The 19,533-nt window shown below is 39.1% G+C and overlaps 1 protein-coding gene across 7 annotated transcripts in view; it reads right to left on the reverse strand.

The window, feature by feature from the left end:
• Nucleotides 1-19,533, reverse strand: part of pard3aa (par-3 family cell polarity regulator alpha, a) — a 516,365-nt gene that overhangs the window by 177,022 nt on the left and 319,810 nt on the right. For all 7 annotated transcript variants that reach the window (XM_056237053.1, XM_056237055.1, XM_056237056.1 and 4 more), the window contains one exon: nt 5,701-5,887. In XM_056237053.1, the coding sequence (XP_056093028.1) occupies nt 5,701-5,887 (187 nt within the window). The remainder of the gene's footprint in view (nt 1-5,700; nt 5,888-19,533) is intronic.

Genomic DNA, 19,533 nt, shown 5'->3' on the forward strand with positions numbered 1-19,533 from the left:
TTACAAGCATAAAGACTTCTGAGATGAATATGAACCGCGGTATGGTGAAAACTCTAGAGGGCTGAATGTGAAACACATCTGGGAGGTGTACAGTACAGACACACACAATAGGGTTGAGCAATATGTTGAACATGCTGGAACAACAGCGCACCGCTGTGCAATCTTAATATTCATATCCAACAGGGATCCATTAGCATTTGGGGAGAATGTGTAATTAAAACAGTCGAGCACACGGCAACACAAAACCCACACATGAGATATGACTTCATAAGGCTTTATGCGAATCTCAACACATGCAGTTCTTGTTCGTGCACAAACACAAACTGTGCTACACACACTCATCTAATGCATGCAAATTAAGTTCTTAACACAAGTTAAATCAGAAAAACTCTCTCTGTCAACTATGATGTGCACCAGGGCACTGAACACAAGCACACCACACACACACACACACACACGCACACACACACCACTCCATCACACTCAATTACACCATTAGAGCAGCGTCCAATTAACTGTGGCCCGACAGGACTAATGACCACGACCAGCTGCCTTTAAACACACATTAAACTCAACAGAACAGCTTCAGAAACAGAACAACAGACGTTTGAAGAACGGAGAGATTGACAATCAAAGAGTCAAATATGTTCTTCATCATATTCGTGAGATTCACCACATAAAACATCCCTGGGTAAACGCACTGTAGTGGACGTCCTCACGTGACGTATTGCTCTGGCAAACATGCATCCACTAACACACCTCAAGCAAACATTATACTTTATTCAAAGATCATTATCACACTTCGGCACTGGATACACACATGCACGCTCACTCGAATGGCTGCTTCTGGTTTTGCAATAACTAGGTCAGTTTATTAATGTTTATGGTTTGGCCCTGCTAAAGAGCCATTTGTCTTGAGAGTAGCCCTACTAATGTGTTTTAGAGAGATACGCTTCTGTGCGCGCGCATACAACCCCTGCGAGAGGCCATCCTTCACCACAGGAAGAAAGAAACAAGTCGGACTATTGATGCACTGTTTATATATATATATATATAGAGACTCTTAGAAGAAAAGGTTCTGTATAGAACATTCAAGGGTTTTGCAGATGCTTCATATATAGAACCTTTAAAGCCCAAAGTATACTTATGCTGTATAAAAATGTGAAGAACCTTTCCATTGCACAAAAGGAATAATAAGGTTCTTTAGATTATTAAAATGTTCATTTTTCATCTTTTAAGGACCACTCACTGAAAGGTCCTTTGGGGAAACAAAAACGTTTCTAAAAAATCCCCTTTTGTAACCTTTATTTTTAAGAGTGTAGTATGTTAGTATGCTATCCTGCACTCGGTCTGTGTGTGTGTGTGTGTGTGTGTGTGTGTGTGTGTGTGGTCTGTCTAATAATGTGAGGTTCCTGTGGTAGCTCCCTCCAGTGGATGAGTAACTGACACAATGTTTGGATACACACGTGTACTGTATGAGTGTATGGCCGAGGACATTAATCAGTGAGAGATACACATATGTGTCTTCTGCTAAATTAATTTAGTCATAAATCTGCATGAGAGAATAAAACAGAGAGAGAAGAGAGAGTGGTGTTCTTATAAGACCCCTTAGACATGAATAATTCAGACTAACCCGAGGCAGTGCTGCACTACACACTTCTGCCAAGTGTTTGAGTGTGTGTGTGTGTGTGTGTGTGTGCGTGTGTGTGTGTGTGTGTGTGTGTGTGAGAGCGTGTGTGTGTGTGTGTGTGTGTGTGTGTGTGTGTGTGTGTGTGTGTGTGAGAGTGTGTGTGTGTGTGTGTTTGTATACGTGTGTGTGTGTGTGTGTGTGTGTGTGTGTTTGTATACGTGTGTGTGTGTGTGTGTGTGTGTTTGTATACGTGTCTGTGTCTGTGTTTGTGTGTGTGTGTGTGTGTGTGTGTGCGTGTGTGTGTGTGTGTGTGTGTGAGAGAGAATGACAGCAATGCCATGGCCTTAATCCATGCTGACAAAATTACACAACTTTCACAAACATAACACACACGCAACATACAGTGAGTCAAATAATTTATTACGAGAGAGAGAGAGAGAGAGAGAGAGAGAGAGAGAGAGAGAGAGAGAGAGAGAGAGAGAGAGAGAGAGAGAGAGAGAGAGAGAGAGAGAGAGAGAGAGAGAGAGAGAGAGACTGAAAGGGTTTGTAGGAAAGTGTTCAGGTTTCTCATGGGACTGAGAGCGAGAGATTGAAAGTGGACAGAAATGAATTGCTCAAGTCACTTGCTTTAGGAACCTCTTTTAGCCCGAGGAGCGTGAACTGGGCCTAACGTGTACACACACACACACACACACACACACACACACACACACCACACTGGACTTTCTTAAGAAATAAACAACTGGATTCAGGGCTAAATGTACTGTACCAAACAGCTAAATGGTTCCCATGATGGCCAATAACACATTCACACACAGGTGGAGTGAAGTGGCAGCCTACACACACACACACACACACACACACACACTCACACACACACACACACACACACGTGGAGGGAAGCGGCAGCATCTGAACGAACCATGCATGACATGAGCAGGTCATACCTCATTCCTGTCTACACACACACACACACACAGCCTTATTATTATTATTATGGTTTAAATAACTTCATTATACATTTGATTTGCAATATCAGTAAACAATAGATACTCAGTTTAATTGATTATTTATATTAACTAAAACAAACTATAAGAAATAATTTCAAAATGTCAGAAGTAAACACAAAATAGAAATCAACCAAAACTGGAATAAGCTAAAAAACTGAAATTATGATGAAGTACTTCAATTATTACCATGGAAATAAAAACAAATAAAGTGAGAAAGAGAAACATTAAAAACAAAAACTAATAAAAACGACAAAAGCAAAAAGCTAAATTAATATATATATAAATCAAATAACACTTCACAAAGCTAGAATGAGCTTCAGTAATTAGGTCAACATTAGGTCAAGAGTCTTTCTAATTTAAACTAATCCATTTTTCATATTAAAATGGGTTTAATACAATCCATTTGCTTACAGGAAAAAAATTGCTGACTAGCTGTCATACTGAAACATCTTTAACTCCACTTTAACTGTTATGTGTAGTCAGACCGGGTACAGTAATCGGTAACACTTTACTTGAAGGGGTGTGCATAAGACTGACATGACACCTTCATAACCATGACATGACACATGTTATGAATATGAAGGAGGGTTTATGCATGTTTATGACAACTGTCATTAAGTGTCTTTCGCTCAATAATGATATTTGAATGAAAATATGACATTGTTTAAGATGTCTTTGTTATGACACCTTGACATAAACCAATACATCATAACCTGTCAGTGTCTTTGTCATGACAACTTGACATTAAATTAAATTAAACTGTCATGTGGTTGGTTTTGACATTGGCTGTCATAAGGCCATTATAACTGTGTCATGAATATTTTTCGTGACCTCAACTACAGTGGTACACATTGAATTTGTCATTAAACAGTTATAATGGCTTCATGACAGCCAATGTCAAAACCAACTACCTGACAGTTTAATGTAATGTTAACCCATAAAGCTCAGTGGTTTCTTAAGTTCGATAATTAATCTGCTATGTCATGTTTATGACAGGTTGTGCTGTCTTAGTAATGTCAAGTTGTCATGACAAAGACACTGACAGGTTATGATGTATTGGTTTATGTCAAGGTGTCATAACAAAGACATCTCAAACAATGTCATATTTGCATTAAAAATGTGATAATTGAGCGAATGACACTTAATGACAGTTGTCACAAACATGCATAAAACTTCCTTCATATTCATAATATGTGTCATGTCATGATTATGAAGGTGTCATGTCAGTCTTATGCACACCCCTTCAAGTAAAGTGTTACCAAACAATCAAACTCTGGGAAGATCCATGCAAATATGTGTTTAAAAAACACACTAGCTGTAATGAAAAAGATGATTTCTTCAATGCCCTAAAATATCATTTACTATCTTACTTTTGCTAAAATGCCAGTTAGATTTACTATAGTAAAAGCATGGTAAAGAGTTGCCTAAATGTCTAACAGTAAGACAGTTTCTGCTAAACCGCACAGATCATATGCATTATTAAACACACAAATACAAGACCGGGACAGCGCCACAATATCTCCACTTTTGAGCCTCAAAGATTAAACTTAAGTCACAACACGAGACCTGGAGAGCAGTGTGTGTTCTCCCTGCTGGGACGGGACAGCTGTCGCAAACACACACCACCATTACACCGAAGTGATTTATTCATCAGCTCTCGCACTGCAGCGATGTGTGCAAACATGATGGGCTGTGATTTGGGCTTTCTGACAGACTGGATATCAGAAAACATTAGCTGGGTCAATCAATGCGCTCCATCAACCACACAATGGCAAAGACTACATTTTAATAATGCATATAAGTATGACTCGCCACTTGCTTTCTGTGCTTGAAAGATACAGTTTAGGTTTTTAGGTTTTAAAATCAGGTAAGAGCTGATCCCGGGTCTGTAGTGATTAAAGATCGCCACTAAATATGCCGAATTGTGACTAGATGGCATCTAACAAAACATGAAAAGTCAAAAAGGTTTGCTGTGATTCTCCGGCTGATCTATAAAGGCAGTAAAATCATGTCAGCATCTTAAATCATAAACGTGCGTGTAGCCTAAAACACCAAACACTGATCAAAACCATTTTAAGCACACATACACTAACACAAATGAGTAAGAATAAAACTAAATAAAACATAATTAGGTTTGCCTTATTTCAAGGTGACAGTTTCATTGTACTCAAATAAGAACTGAGTAATATTAATTAACTACATGTACTTACTATAAAGTTATGGTTAGGGTTTGGTTTAGGGTTAGTTACTTGTAATTATGTATAATTTACTGTTACTATAACTATAAGTTCTTGTATTAACGTTTAACTACGTCACCTTAAAATAAAATGTTATTAACTATTATAACTATTACTATAGTTATAACCCATAACTATTACTACATCATTTTCTAATTTTCTAGAGCTATATAGAAATATCAACCTTTCCTTATTTTGTATTAGTTTGTTTATTTTGTATTTCACATTAGTGATTTTATAATGTAGAATTTAATTTAGTACTCTAATAAAAATCGAATTTATATATAATTCAAATATGGTTATTTCTGTTGATTATTCCTACATGCCAGAACAAAAATCATAAATATCCAAAAACAAAGGTGTTATGGATCTATAAAGCTAGTCATGTGATCTCAACATAGCATGTAAACTAAAAACACGTTTAATAGGAAACTTTAATTTGATATATATATATATATGGAAGCTTGTAATTGCAACTTTTTATCTCACAATTGTGTGTTATAAAGTCAGAATTGTGAGATATAAAAAAGGCCAGTCTTTTTTTTCCACAGTATTGGACTTTATAACTAGCAATTGCTAGTTTTTATCTCACAATTCTCAGAAATTATCTTTCAAAATGTTTTATTCTGTGGTGGAAACAAGAGGTATGACTCCATCTCATGTAAATGGACATCATTTCAAAATTTTCAACATTCCTGTTTGTTTATTCGTCCATTATATTTTTATCTGTGTATATATTTGCAGAGTGCACCTTTTAAATACGCAGCTTGCTTACTTAAACCGATTATTGGCAGGATGATTGTGTGTTAGGTGATGTGCTTACCTTTCATCCTGTATCTGGACATCTTTGGGCCAGGATTCTGGCATTTCTGTCACAAACCCCATGTCTTCGTGGGAGCTCGATGATGATTGGTCAGACAAGCGGGCAGGAAGAACAGGTGGCCTATCATCTTCAATGATGACGGTGTCATCCTGGGGCATATTCACAGTGGGGGACAGCTGGAAGTTACCTGAGAGAGAGAGAGAGAGAGAGAGAGAGAGAGAGAGAGAGAGAGAGAGAGAGAGAAGAGAGAGAGAGAGAGAGAGAGAGAGAGAGAGAGAGAGAGAGAGAGAGAGAGAGAGAGAGAGAGAGAGAGAGAGAGAGAGAGAGAGAGAGAGAGAGAGGGCAGAAAGAACAGGTAACATCTTGCTGAAAAAAATAATAAAAGTGTGTTTATTTTTGAGATGGGCTTCCACAAAAACCCAGTGGCGGGCGGTGCACTTCACACCTAGGCCTTCAGTGGTGTCGTACCTGAATTAATATGCTTTTAATAGCGCACAGACTCTTTATAATGGTTGTGAAATTTTATTTTTTATTTTTGTAAAACAAAAAAAAACAAAAAAAAAAACATTGCACAGGCGGTTATAGGGCCCTATTTTAACGATCTGAAACGCAAGTGTCAAAGCGCAAAGCGCAAGTAACTTTGTGGGCGGATCCCGGCGCTGTTGCTATTTTCCCGGCGGGATAAATGCCTCTTGCGCTCGACGCAAATCTAAAAGGGGTTGGTCTGAAGTAGCTTCATTATTCATAGGTGTGGTCTATCTAAATAATGTATGATTTGCAAAAATGAAAACTGCTGCTTAGATGAGAGAATCAAAGTGCACACGCTACATTGATTATGGCCAAGCATGCGCCCTTAAAATAGCATAATGAACAACGCGCAACGCGCCACTGACTTTAGACTAGGTTTTTTCTGGTCAGTGGCGCAATTGTTTTATAGAACAGCAAAATAGCATGAGGGAATGTTTGCGCCGAAACACGCCTCCTCTTTGCGCTGAACCGCCCCGGGGAGCGCAAGTGTATTTCTTAGTTAACCGACGTGCGTCTGTGGAGGGAAAAGCCTGCTTTGCGCGGGTGCAAAACAGGAATGATACATGCGTCAGTGTACAAAGTCATTTGCGCCGAGTGCAAGATAGGGCCCTTAGGGTTAATGCGGTGAGTTGGGAAAAGGCCGGGTAGAGAGAAACGAGCTGGTTCGTTCATGTTGTTTTGCGTTCCGATTAAAAAGTTCAGAAAAAGTCTGTCGTTCTTCAGACGCGGCGCGCGCACTATTGATTCTGGAGGCCTCAAGGCAGATCTTTATTTGACCCTGGCAACACATGATGGCTGAAATATGATTGGATAAAAGCTCTAACATAAACATCCACTACTGAAAGCAGCGCAACCAAGAGAAAAGCTATGGAATTAAGAGAAATGTTGTGAACTATTGTGAATCATTTAATACACATTAATGAAAAAAATATAGTCAGTGATTCTGATAGTGTTTAGGCCCGCAGAGAAGGCCTTGCTGACCCTGACGGCCCACCACTGCTAAATCCGTCTATAACTGTAGGGTGTATACTCACATATAACGTAGATAAACATTTATGCACCGTGCAACAACATTTTTAGAACTGTACCGCAAAATGCAACAATTACATTTTGTTTGAACAGAGAGTTTACTAAACGAAACACAGGTAGAAAAAAGAGTCACTTACTGTAAGTCAACAAGCTCTGAAACATATACAAATCAGTCAGAGCTGGAGCACAACAACAGTGCACATGTTCACAATTAAAATGAGGGATTTCCATCCAAACATGAACTTCTGGAGTTCCGCTACGTTTCGTTCCAAGTGTATTTATTTCAACTAGAAGTCATTACGCAACTTTAGCAGCTTAGAAGCAATCAAATGTAATTACTCCTACACGAAAAATAACCCAGGCGTTCTCCCAGCAAAAATAAAACTGATGTTTAGTTTCAGTGTCCCAGACAACAAAATGCTCTAACAGAAATAAATGAGGGTTTGTGTGTTTTGCATCGTTCGGCCGAGCACACACTGACTCCGATTTTAGCTTTAGCACATGATAACGATTAATGAACACTTCAGGATTGGTTTTATCGTAAACATGGGCCACGTCTGGATTTTACCTTCAAAACAAGTAAAGGTGTGTGGAGTGTGGAGGAAAAGAGTGTGGACAGAAAAAGTGTGTGTGTGTGTACCTACAGTACTTAACTATATTGTGGGGACAAATTTGTACCCAGAAGTGACAAAATCTCCAAAAACCTCCCTTCAGGGATGTCCTCCTTTGTAAATCCGGTATAAAAATAAACTATTTAAAGGTAAAAATGCAGAAAGTTGTGTGTGATGGGTAGTGTAAGGGAAGAGAATATACAGTTTGTACAGAATAAAAACCATTACGTCTATGGAGAGTCCCCATTTAGATAGCCAAGTGAACGTGTGTGTGCGTACGTGTGTGTGTGTGTGTTTCAGAATTTAACACCACCGAATACATTTACATTTCTATTCTGAAGAGATTCCACTCTAAACCAGCATGCATATTGCGTGTTTTTCTAGCCGTATGATATGATGAAACCCTTATTTTTAGGTTCATGAATTTATAACAAACTTTCATTAGACATGGGGTGCTTGAAGCCTAATGGTTAAAGATCAAACCCTGGTTTCACAGACAAGGCTTAAGCTACTCCCAGACTACAATACTCCCAGTTTTACCTGAGTTAATAAGTGTATATCATCTTGGATAATTAGTAGAGTTCATTAGAGAAGCGTTGTCATGTCAATTTAGTGCACTAGCATCAGAGCGTATGGTTAAAGGCCTCTTGAAATGCCTGTAAATGAACAGCATGAATCTGAACAGAGTTACAGCCCTGACCCGTGAGACTCAGATTTAACTTGGACTAATCCATCCGACAGACTTGAGCAGTCCAGTAATGAACAATCTGCTGTGCTAAACTTTCATCGTTAGATCATTAACACGTACACAAGACAAACCAAACCAAACATTCAGATGATTTAAGGCTGAGAGTCAAATATTTACAAAGCCCAGCTTGAGGATGAGCGGTGTTCTCACTCGAGACGAGACATTTAAAGCCCGTTTTCAGCATCGCAGGTGTAAGAAAACTTCTGTCATTGGCGTGCAGACACGTACCCGAGTACAAATGAAAGTATGTGTGTGTGCAATAAGCGTGAACTTGAATTTCACAGTTGTGGAGGTGAGAAGACGTTTATACATGTGTGTACACCAATATATTCACAGAAACATATGCGCAGCCACGCACAACAGAAACAGCAAAAACAGTCAAAGCCCAGCAATGATGAATACATAAAGTGGAGGAGAAAAACATTAGAACGATAATCCTGGGACGGCCAATGAATGCGAGTGAAATACTGAGTGTGTGTGTGTGTGTACACATCTTAGCGTACATTTACATGACAATGATGTACACACAATGGAAATGTTTTTTCTTTGTGTAGATGACGATGTTGTCAAGACTACAAAACTACTAAACACGCTGTATTATACATGCCAGGCCAGTAGGTGGAGATGTTACTTTGTAAAGAAAGACTACGCACAAACACATTCGTGTAGAGCACTCTCGCCACACACACATGCCTATAGACTGAACACGTAATACACATGTGCATGCCGTCACCGTTTTCACAGTCGCGTTTCTGTAGTTTACACGGAGACGATAACTGTATCGTTTTCAAAAGTTTGTGTTTTCAGGCCCCCAAACGCCATTGTCGTGTACATGAACGGACGAATACAAAGTTTTTCCGTTTTTATTTGAAACCGGTGTTGTGTAAACAAGCCCCTTAGTCCAGATTTTCAAAAATACATTTCAATACATTTTTTTAAACAAATACTATGAATTAATTCATAAATATCATTACGTTTTTAGAGAGTCACACACCTCACCTGAAATAACTTTGCGTTCAAATTATACAGTATGATATTTTATATTCACGAGGGTCTTCAAATGTATCATTTACTATTTTTTGTTATTTTTTAATCTGCATTTTCCTGAAAGTTCCCCACCGAACTTTAATTTGGCAGACAAAATCTTCTAAAAATCTTTTATTTTATTTTATAGTACTACAAAATTAAGTGAAAAAACTTTAATTTCAAGAGATGAAATTGGTTCGAATATGTTTTCTTCATCATAACATCAAGACATCAATTTTAACGTCTCAGTTAACTTCAGAATTCAGAAATTATATTAAAAACAGCCTTTCATAGAAAAGTCATAGATTGATTCAAGTCTGATTCAAAACTTGAGAAGAAATAAGTTTGAATGATATTTTTTTAATTGATTCAAAAATTTGGGGTCATGCCATTGATCCCACAACATGATACATTTCAAGAAACTGTCTGTGACCAGGATTAATCCACATGAAAAAAGAAATAAAACCAAAAAAAAAAAAAAAAGAAAGGATCCACACTCTTGAAGGGGCAGAATGTCCATGCAAGGTCATTTTTTTTGCTTATGCAGAACATGGTTTTAATTGGCTTTAGTGCTGAACACAGTCATGTTCCTGCAGTAAATGAGGCTATTCCTACAGATATCTTGACACAAGTGCTGACCTCCTGTTTCCCGGCATTACTCTTGACTCTTCTAAATGGCGTAAAGGACACCTATAGAAATAGCCACTGTGACACAGTGAAAAGGTGAAAGTCTTTAACATGGAAGATAAAAACCCATAGACCACAATTCTGCTGTGGTCGACTAATTGGCCTACCGTTTTATTAAGATTATATCCCCCGTCCACCCACTCTCGCTCATGATTTCACGGTGAATCATAAAAAATCTGCTTAAAAACGGACCTCTTAATTGCAGGACAAGGAAAATAGCGAAGGCGTGCTTGGCTTATTATACATTAAGCTCTGAGAAGAGGACGGGAAACCAGCAGGCTTGTACAGTAGAGGAGTACAGAATTTCAAACAGATAATTTCTAATGATTTGTGAAGGCACAATGATGTACCTGCTCAGTATGTTTGTGGGACTGATGTACTAAAAAAGCTCTGCTGGATGTTCTTCAGAGAGCTTTGTCCTGGTGGGAGGGTGTTAGCGACTGACAAATCCTGCTGACATCTCCTCAGCACCTTGTCTAGATCCATTAACCACAATGTGGATGAGAGTCGGCATGATGTGAAGAGTTGGGTGGGTAAAAAGTTAGAAAAACTGTTGTCATCTTAGGCCTTGTCCACACTAATAGGCTTCCGTTTGAAAACACATCTTTTTCTCTGAGACGGCGGTTTTATTAATGAAAACAAAGCTTTTTGAAAACGCTCTCCAAAGTGGATAAATTGAAAATGCTGTTTTCGCGTTGTAGTGTGGACTGTCAAAACGGAGGTATTTAAAAAAAACAATGACGTACGTTCAGTCACGTGATGCATATTGAACCCATAGATATTTATGTTTATACCGGTATTGTGCCTGTTATGTGTTATTCACATTCACACTGTTGCTAAAATATGTTACTTTGCACACTCTTCATATCACAATCCTGCAAAGATGACAGAAAACTCACTCGTATTCGCTGTCCTGCGGCAAAACATGATAGCAGTCGCGTTTTAGACCAAACATATAATGGTGAGTGAGAGCGACCTGGACGATCAGTGAATGCTGAGATATTTTGCTAAATAAAATTATCCGCGCGAAAAGAATTGTGCGATAACTTTATTATTTATTTTTTTCCATAAGTATCATCTCAGTGAGCTTTTATAAGGAGTTACGCATGCACTGTAAGGTGAATTTGGTGTTTTCAGACGTTTCAGTGTGGATGAGAAACTTTTGTAAAGCGTTTGAAAACGCTAGTGTGACGGGGAGTGTTTTTAAACCAAAACGCCGTTTTCAAATGTATCCGGATTAATGTAGACGTAGCCTTAAGGGCCGTACACACCCGGACGAATATCGGCACGCGTTATTCGTCAGCGTTTTTCAAGGCGTTTTTTGTGTTCACACCCAAGCGATTTTCGCTGACGATGAGCCGAGTGAACATGCAAATTCATTCCCTGACATTAGATGGCGCTTAATGTAAAACAGAAATAGTCCTATTTTTGTAGTCGCTGTGGCGTTTGTCATATAGTTCTTTATGTTCCGACACCAACGAGACCAGCAGCAGCTCTACATTCATCTGGCCTCGCATCTTCCTCGTCTTATTTCTTCCCGGCAGTGTAGACGCTACTTGGCGTATATCTTCTTCGCCGTTACGTATCTGTGCTCGGCAAGACCGTTTTGGGTTTGAGCGCCCCCAAGTTGTGTTTTACTGTAACTTCAGAAGCTCCAGACACGTGAGCAAAAGCGCCAATCTCATTGGTCGGATAGTTTTTGACGCGGCGCATCAAACCATAAAAACGAACCCGAGGTGTTTTTTTTTAAAAATGACGCTTTTGCGCGTGGCGTTTTTCGCGTCGGTGTGCACACTCACATTGGCGCCCTTTGTTTAGTCACGAGGCGTTAAATGTCGGCCGGTGTGAACAGGTCTTTAGTTTGGATTCGGACCAAATTGTGCAAAAAGATTATTACCCATCGAAAAACAACCTCAAGAAACTTGTTGTTTTATGCATTTTTAGCTATGACGATATTCATCCGACAATATATTTCATAATACAAGCTACACAGGACGCAGTTTGGCTCAAACTGGATGACTGAACCTAAAACAAAAGACTGTTGCTTTACCCAAAAGACCTTTCCTTCACAAACACATCATGCTTTTGTTTAATCGTTGAAGATTTCCAAACCTCTGCATCATGCTTGCATCCCGAGGACATTTGATTCAGGTCATTTGGGGATAAACATCAAGGCAATCATGTGCAGTCTTTCCCAAACTGTAGGTCCTCATGAAGGAGCTGTTTGTGTTTGTAACTGCCTCTTCTGTTTAATCTGCACGATATTCTCCTTGCAGGGCGCTGATGGCATGGTGGTGGACTGCTATTGTTTTTTGTCACGCTGCGATCAGACGGTCTCTCTTGCTATAACAAATAGTCCCCCTATTGCCTGTTTGCTGGGCCCAGAATCAAGCCATTGTGGGAATTAAGTGATTGGCGTAGACAGCAGTGTTGGCCACCCAAATCGGGGCTCGAACAAATAAACTTGAATGAAACGGTTCCTTGATGCTGCGTCCAGAAAGAAAGAGGGCAGTGGGGTTTCAGGATGGTGGATGGAGGGAAGAGTTTGAACAATCACTTTTCAGAAAAGTTCCTACTTGTATTTCTTGTAGTGTGGGGAAACTCAAAGTAAGGAATAATTGATGATGGGCTGTTGAATTATTGGAAAATAAATGAGGTGGTAATGCGGCCATGAGGTGAAGGGAAGACAGAGAGCAAGAGAAAGAGAGCAGGCTTTCCATTAATAATAAAACATAAATTTGTGGCACAAACTGAAATAGTTTGATCCTGTTGTTTGCTATATTTATTTGCTTGATCAATATCTTTGTGGGTTTTGGTTCTTTTGCTGTTTGAAACAATTTTAAATAATTTGGCGATGTGATATGGAACTATAATGCGGTCAAAACATGGCTGGAACTACTTTAGCTGTGTATTTACTAAAAAGAATAAGTGCAAACGGTTGTCAACCAATCAGAATAAAGCATTCAACAGCCCCGTAGTATAAAGCAGAGACAATTTATATGGAGACATGCCACTTCCTCAATCCTCAATAAAACTATATAGGGAAAACCCGTAACGCCAAAGATGGCGGTTGTATGCACATGCCCCGCCCCTCCCGCTGGAAAGCCAATCGTCTGCTTTTAACAGTCAAGCCGGGAAACATGTAAGCCTATCGTCTGGTTCCACTGACGCATGCGCACAGTTGAGGTTTGCGACAGCGGAGACGAGAACCCTTGCGCATGCGTAGTAAACGTATAACCTGTCGGGAAAAAGACCTTTTAAACCTTATTTTGGGGCAAAGTCATCAAACTTTTTCAGCGATTTTTATCATATTTTACTGCTGTTTCTATACAAGGAGTTTTTATGTCCCGGTGACCAGTGAAAGTGCAGTTCTGACTCTCTGCCCATTCATTTAGATAGGAGCCTGGTCTTGTTAGTCCGAAATAGCTGCCCAGAGGCGTGGCCAAGATGGTGGCCGAGTGCCAAGACTTGCCTAAAAGGACTTTGTATAAAGTCAAATCAAATATAGGATAGAAACCTTAAAATGAAGCAACTTTAAGTTACTAATACAAGTAAAATGTAGCTGAAGAAACTCATTTCTGGCGAAGCTGGTTGAACATGCTGGTCTTGTTGGTTAAGCTAGTTGAGCTCGTCCTGGTGGCAACAAATCAGACTGCCACCATCCAGTATATGACATTTGCTGTTCACCAGGTTGGTTTTTAAGATGGTTGAGGTGTTCATAAGGTCCAAAATGTGACTTCAACCCAAAGGTAAGCACAAAATGAAAGGTCATGCCTTAAGACTTCAATTTTTCCAGGTATTCAAGCAGATTCAAGCAAGTTTTCAGTCTCATTGATTTAACTCATAGTGAGCAAAAGCTTTTGAGAAGAGTCGGAGCACTGAGTTTAATTCAAGAGCATCTAAAGAAGGCAATTTGCAAGCTGGGCTTCACCGAAACAGACCTGCGGGAACAAGGAGGTTTCAGTTTCCTCCAGTCATTGAAAAAAAGCATAATGCAACTTTGTGTAATCCGGTAATCCAAAAACATTTTTAAATGAAAGAAATAGGCCAACATGTGGTATAAATAACAACCTCCCATGTATTTAGGAACAAAGTCATCAACAATCAAATTTTCCCAGAAGCAGGGGATTGAGCGAAAGCCAAGTGTTTGCCATGAATGTCCATCCACGGTGACTTGCTGTGGTCGGGGAAATCCAGCAGGTCATCATCGAGATCGGAGGGTCTTTGATGCCACAGCCTCTCCGCTGTGTTTTTCAGAATACATCTTTCAAAAATACTGTGACCATTTGACATTATATTGCATCACATGTCTTGGCAACATAACTCAGTCACATTTGATTTAAGTTGGGTTACATGAGAATGGGCTTATACTGTAAACACAGGAAATAGTGAAAGAAATAGCCTCAGCCATTAAAACAACAAAGCAATGCATCTACTCCCAGCCAACATATATATGTCTAATGGTGGTTTGCTGGTATATTTGGTCAGAGAGCTGGTATCCCAGCCTGACAACCTGATAAGTGCCCAAAACAACTTTAAAACCAGCAAAACAGATCAATCCAACCACTGTGGCAGCAACCAGACAGTGTAGGTTCAAACCCACAATATGTTCCATTAATTACCTTTACTGTGACAACTCAGAAACTTAACATCTTAGCCAAATAGTTGTAGCCATAAGTTGTTTTTCTTGACAACATTAGCTTGCATGTAGCTCAATCATTAGCACGGCTAGCAATGCTAAGGCCATGAGTTCGAATCCAAGGGAAGCAACTCACTCAATGCTTGTCACTTCATACACACACGTCTGGCAAATGCATAAATGTAAATGAAAATCAAATGGTTCGAGTGCACATTAACAACAGACTATTAATGGATATCATTTTGTTTGTTGGAATTGAAGTACAACATCAGCTCAAGAAGTTTGAAATATCACCCACTAGAGAATACACTATCCTTTGTACAAATTTGAAGTTAAAACTTGCCGGTTTCAACAAAGCAAAAGCAAAATCTTCTAATAGCCACGGCTGTGTTAGCCGATCAGGGCTGTATTTCTCAACCGCATCAAGTGGATCGTAGATCAACTTAACTCACGATGCTTTTTCAGACACACAGCTGAGATCAGTTTAAAGTCAGCTATCACACATTTATGGCTTGAAAAGTTTTCCCTTACAGAAATTGACAAAAAAAGAAAAGATACCTACCACCTACCAGAGGTGGAGCGCCTTTAAAAGCAGTACAAACTAAAAGCTAAAAAGCTTCAAAAATAGCATTCATGGCCAGACTACAGTCTTGCATTTAGGCCCTGTCTCCGCTAGTGCAGTTGATGTGTGTGTGAGGTCATGTGTGAGGTCTTGCTTCATGCATCTGTGAGGCCGTGAGACCGGACAGTGTCCCGTTTGTCATTTTACAATTCACAAGGAGCGCCCTATACGCACCCTTGATGTGCACTTGTATTCTCTATATGAGTGTCAGTGTTTCTGAACTCCCTGAAACGCCTCCATTGTAGTCTTGAGTTTCTACCGGGAACGAACACGTCACAATATTCCTCATTTAAATAATTAATGCGCAGAATAAAGGGGCGGGGCCTGGTTGAGTTAGTTAGTAGTGTGTTAAACTGGCGGTTATGGAAAGGGGCGGGACATTTCCCAAACACACTCGAAACGCTCGACCAATCACAACACACTGCTCCAGCCGACCAATCAGAGCACAGTGTGCTTTTCAGAAGGAGGGGCTTCATAGAGACAGGAAGTAAACAGAGCGTTACTGACAGACTGGGAAGAGAGGAGCCGCAACAATGGAGAATATGGGGAAATAATCAACATTCAAGCAGGAAAACCTGTTCTAGTAGAGCCTGAAACTTTGTAAAAGGGCATTATATTTCCTCTTTAATAGTATCATCATCTAACAAAAATCCTTACTGCAGAATTTACATGAGGGAAATTCATTAATTGTGTGTATTTTGTTTTGTGATGTTATTGTTTTATAACTGATTGCAGGGAATTAATGTGTTAACTGACAGGCCTAATATGTACACATGCATTGTTTGTGTGTGTGTAACACTCTAGAGGTCAGGTCCCTGAGCAGTGTGTGGCACAGTAATATCACAGGGGAAGGTCACAGGGAGAAACAACAATAAGAGCGGGTCTCTCTCTTCTCGTTTCGCGAGTGTTTCAGGCTCTCGTGGTCACTATGAGTCTGTTATCTCCCATCAACCCTCCACCTGTTAGCATAACAGCTCTCATTATCCTGTAGTCTTCATCAGCCGATTAACACAGCGGGTGTGCTAATCTGACAGGCACAGACAAACCACTTAAGAGAAGCCGAGGGAGTCTGAGGAGGCGCTGTTAGTGTGATGCAATTCCCAGCACATCCCTGTCATTCTAGTTCTGCTACTGTGCCATTCACAAGAGAGCAGAGACACAGAGACAAATATACCTTGAGGAAAAGAAGGTCACAGCTCGGGATTCACGTAGATGTGATGAAAGAGTGAAATATTTAAAGCTCAACTTTTCCTCTCTCGTATATGTCTATCTAGATTATATTTCTATCCTTCCTTAAAAGCTGATTTAGGCAGCTCTGGCGAGTAAATCAAATTTGGTAGACAATCTAGAAACTAACACTTTTATTCAACAAGGATGACAGTTAGGACCTTTGTTACACTGGTACATCATATTTATATTTCAAATAAATGCTGTTCTTTAGAACTTTCTATTCATCAAAGGATCTTGAAAATATGCATCACAATTTTCACAAAAATATGAAGCAGCAAAAATTGCTTTCAACATTGATAATAATCAGAAATGTTTCTTGAGCAGCAAATCATCTTAATTATTTCTAAAGCATCATGTGACACTGAAGACTGGAGTAATGATGCTGCGACGTTTTAAAATATATTTTCAAACTGTTTTTTTTTTTATTACTTTTTTTTATTAAATAAATTCAGCCTCAATGAACAGAAGAGACTTCTTTTAAAAAACTTGTATTGTTATTTATTTTCGATTATTGACACATTATTTTAAATCAATGCAGGTAAATCAGATTAATCTGAATTTAATCTATTGAGTTGCACAATTTACTATCATAAGCTTTAGTTAGTAAGAGTTGATGGTTTAAAAAAAAATCATTGAACAAACAAAATAAAAATGTTTGAAAGAAAATGACTGCTGCAATTCACTAGCTTTTTACACTGCTTATTCCAAAAATTCAGTGAAAGACTAAATAATTAACAAAATACATATAGGGTATATACAGGTGAAACTCGAAAAATTTGAATATCGTGCAAAAGTTCATTTCAGTAATTCAACTTAAAATTTGAAACTAATATATTATATAGACTCATTACATGCTAAGTGAGATATTTCAAGCCTTTATTTGTTATAATTGTGATGATTATGGCTTACAGATATGAAAACCTTTTCACAATATTCTAATTTTGACTTTGGGGTTTTCATAAGCTGTGAGCCATAATCATCAAAATTATAACGAATAAAGGCTTGAAATATCTCACTTTGCATGTAATGAGTCTATATATACGATATTCCAATTTTTCGACGTTTTCTTATTGTAATATTCTAAAATCACAATAAGAAAACGTCAGTTAGAAATATTCATGGCCTGGCAAATGTTGTCAATTCTCCAGCCATTAACAGGTGAAGTAAATGTCCATGATTCCTGTGGTGTGAAAAGATTATCCTCCGAAACAGCACGTCCAGAAGTAAGTGACGAGTCCGCAATTTGCATGATTTTCTGCCACCGGCTGGACTTTTCAATTTGGACAAAGTTGTGCTCACAGCGAAAAAGACTATAATTCACATCAAATAAATCCTTGATTACTGCCAAGATCTTGCATGATTTCTGTACTTTGCCACTCTTTTAAACAACATATCTCACAAAGTCCCTGGCCAAGACACAACAGGAGAAAAGAGAAATGGAGAAAAGACACATCTGATTCAGCCCGAGATGTGTATCTGCCGCCTGATGCATTATACCCTGACAAGTAGCCTGTGTAGTGAGACTTGCGAGAGGTGGATTCACACTGCCAGTTAGATTGATGTAAGGCTCAGTGTATATGCTACATCTTCACACAGTTTCACAGCCAGCAGCTCATCCCACAGACAGCCCCGCCAATCAATCTGACCTGACAGCCATGTGGCCAATCAATGTGATGGAACCGTCAGATTAAGCCCCGCCCATCACTCTGACTGACAGCCACTGCGGCCAATCAATGTAATGGAACCGTCAGATTAAGCCCCGCCCATCACTCTGACTGACAGCCACTGCGGCCAATCAATGTAATGGAACCGTCAGATTAAGCCCCGCCCATCACTCTGACTGACAGCCACTGCGGCCAATCAATGTGTTTTAAGCCCCACCCATCACTCTGACTGACAGCCATGTGGCCAATCAATGTGATGGAACGGTCAGATTAAGCCCCGCCCATTACTCTGACTGACAGCCACTGCGGGCAATCAATGTGATTTAAGCCCTACCCATCACTCTGACTCACAAGCTTTAGTGTTAAGGCTCTTTTATCTCTTTATATGAGAACAGATATTACACAGATAAAATATTACAAGCTTACAGTAAGCTTCAGGATTCATTAATTTGCAACTTAATGTTTTGGTGGAGGACAAAACATCAGAGGAAGCACATGAAAAATAAAAATAAAAGTTACGTTTAATCGCTAATGCAGCTGCAAAGACAAGCACCATTAGCTTTCCTGTTAATTAGTTTTATGTTTAAGGAATAAAAGAAGTCTAAAGATAATTAGCGCTCTGATATACGAGTTTCCAAAGCATTTCCCCAATGTCTGCGTCTCCCTCAGATGAATCAATTTTGTTGTAGCATTCTGCATACTTGGATAAAAGTGTGTGCATAATGATTAAAGGTACGGTACATGTAAGTAATTTAGCAGTTACAAAACACACAGTTGCAATTGCTAGCCAATCACAAACCGAACTGCTAAGTAAATTACAATATATACCACTAGTTAAATCGTAGGTGAATCACAAGCTGCTAGCTAATTACCAAACAAATCAAAAGCTTAATCGCTAACCAAATTGTTAAATAAATCAAAAGCTAAATTACTAGTCAAATCGCAAGCTGAATCACAAGAGTTAGGCCTACGGCTAGGTAAACGCTAACCAAATCACAAGCTTCATCACTAGCCAAATCACTAACTAAACCAAGCTGAAATATTATCTA

This window comes from Rhinichthys klamathensis, unplaced genomic scaffold (assembly GCF_029890125.1).
Source record: "Rhinichthys klamathensis goyatoka isolate OS25496 unplaced genomic scaffold, OSU_Roscu_1.1 h1tg000476l_1, whole genome shotgun sequence".
NCBI classification, from domain to species: Eukaryota; Metazoa; Chordata; class Actinopteri; order Cypriniformes; family Leuciscidae; genus Rhinichthys; species Rhinichthys klamathensis.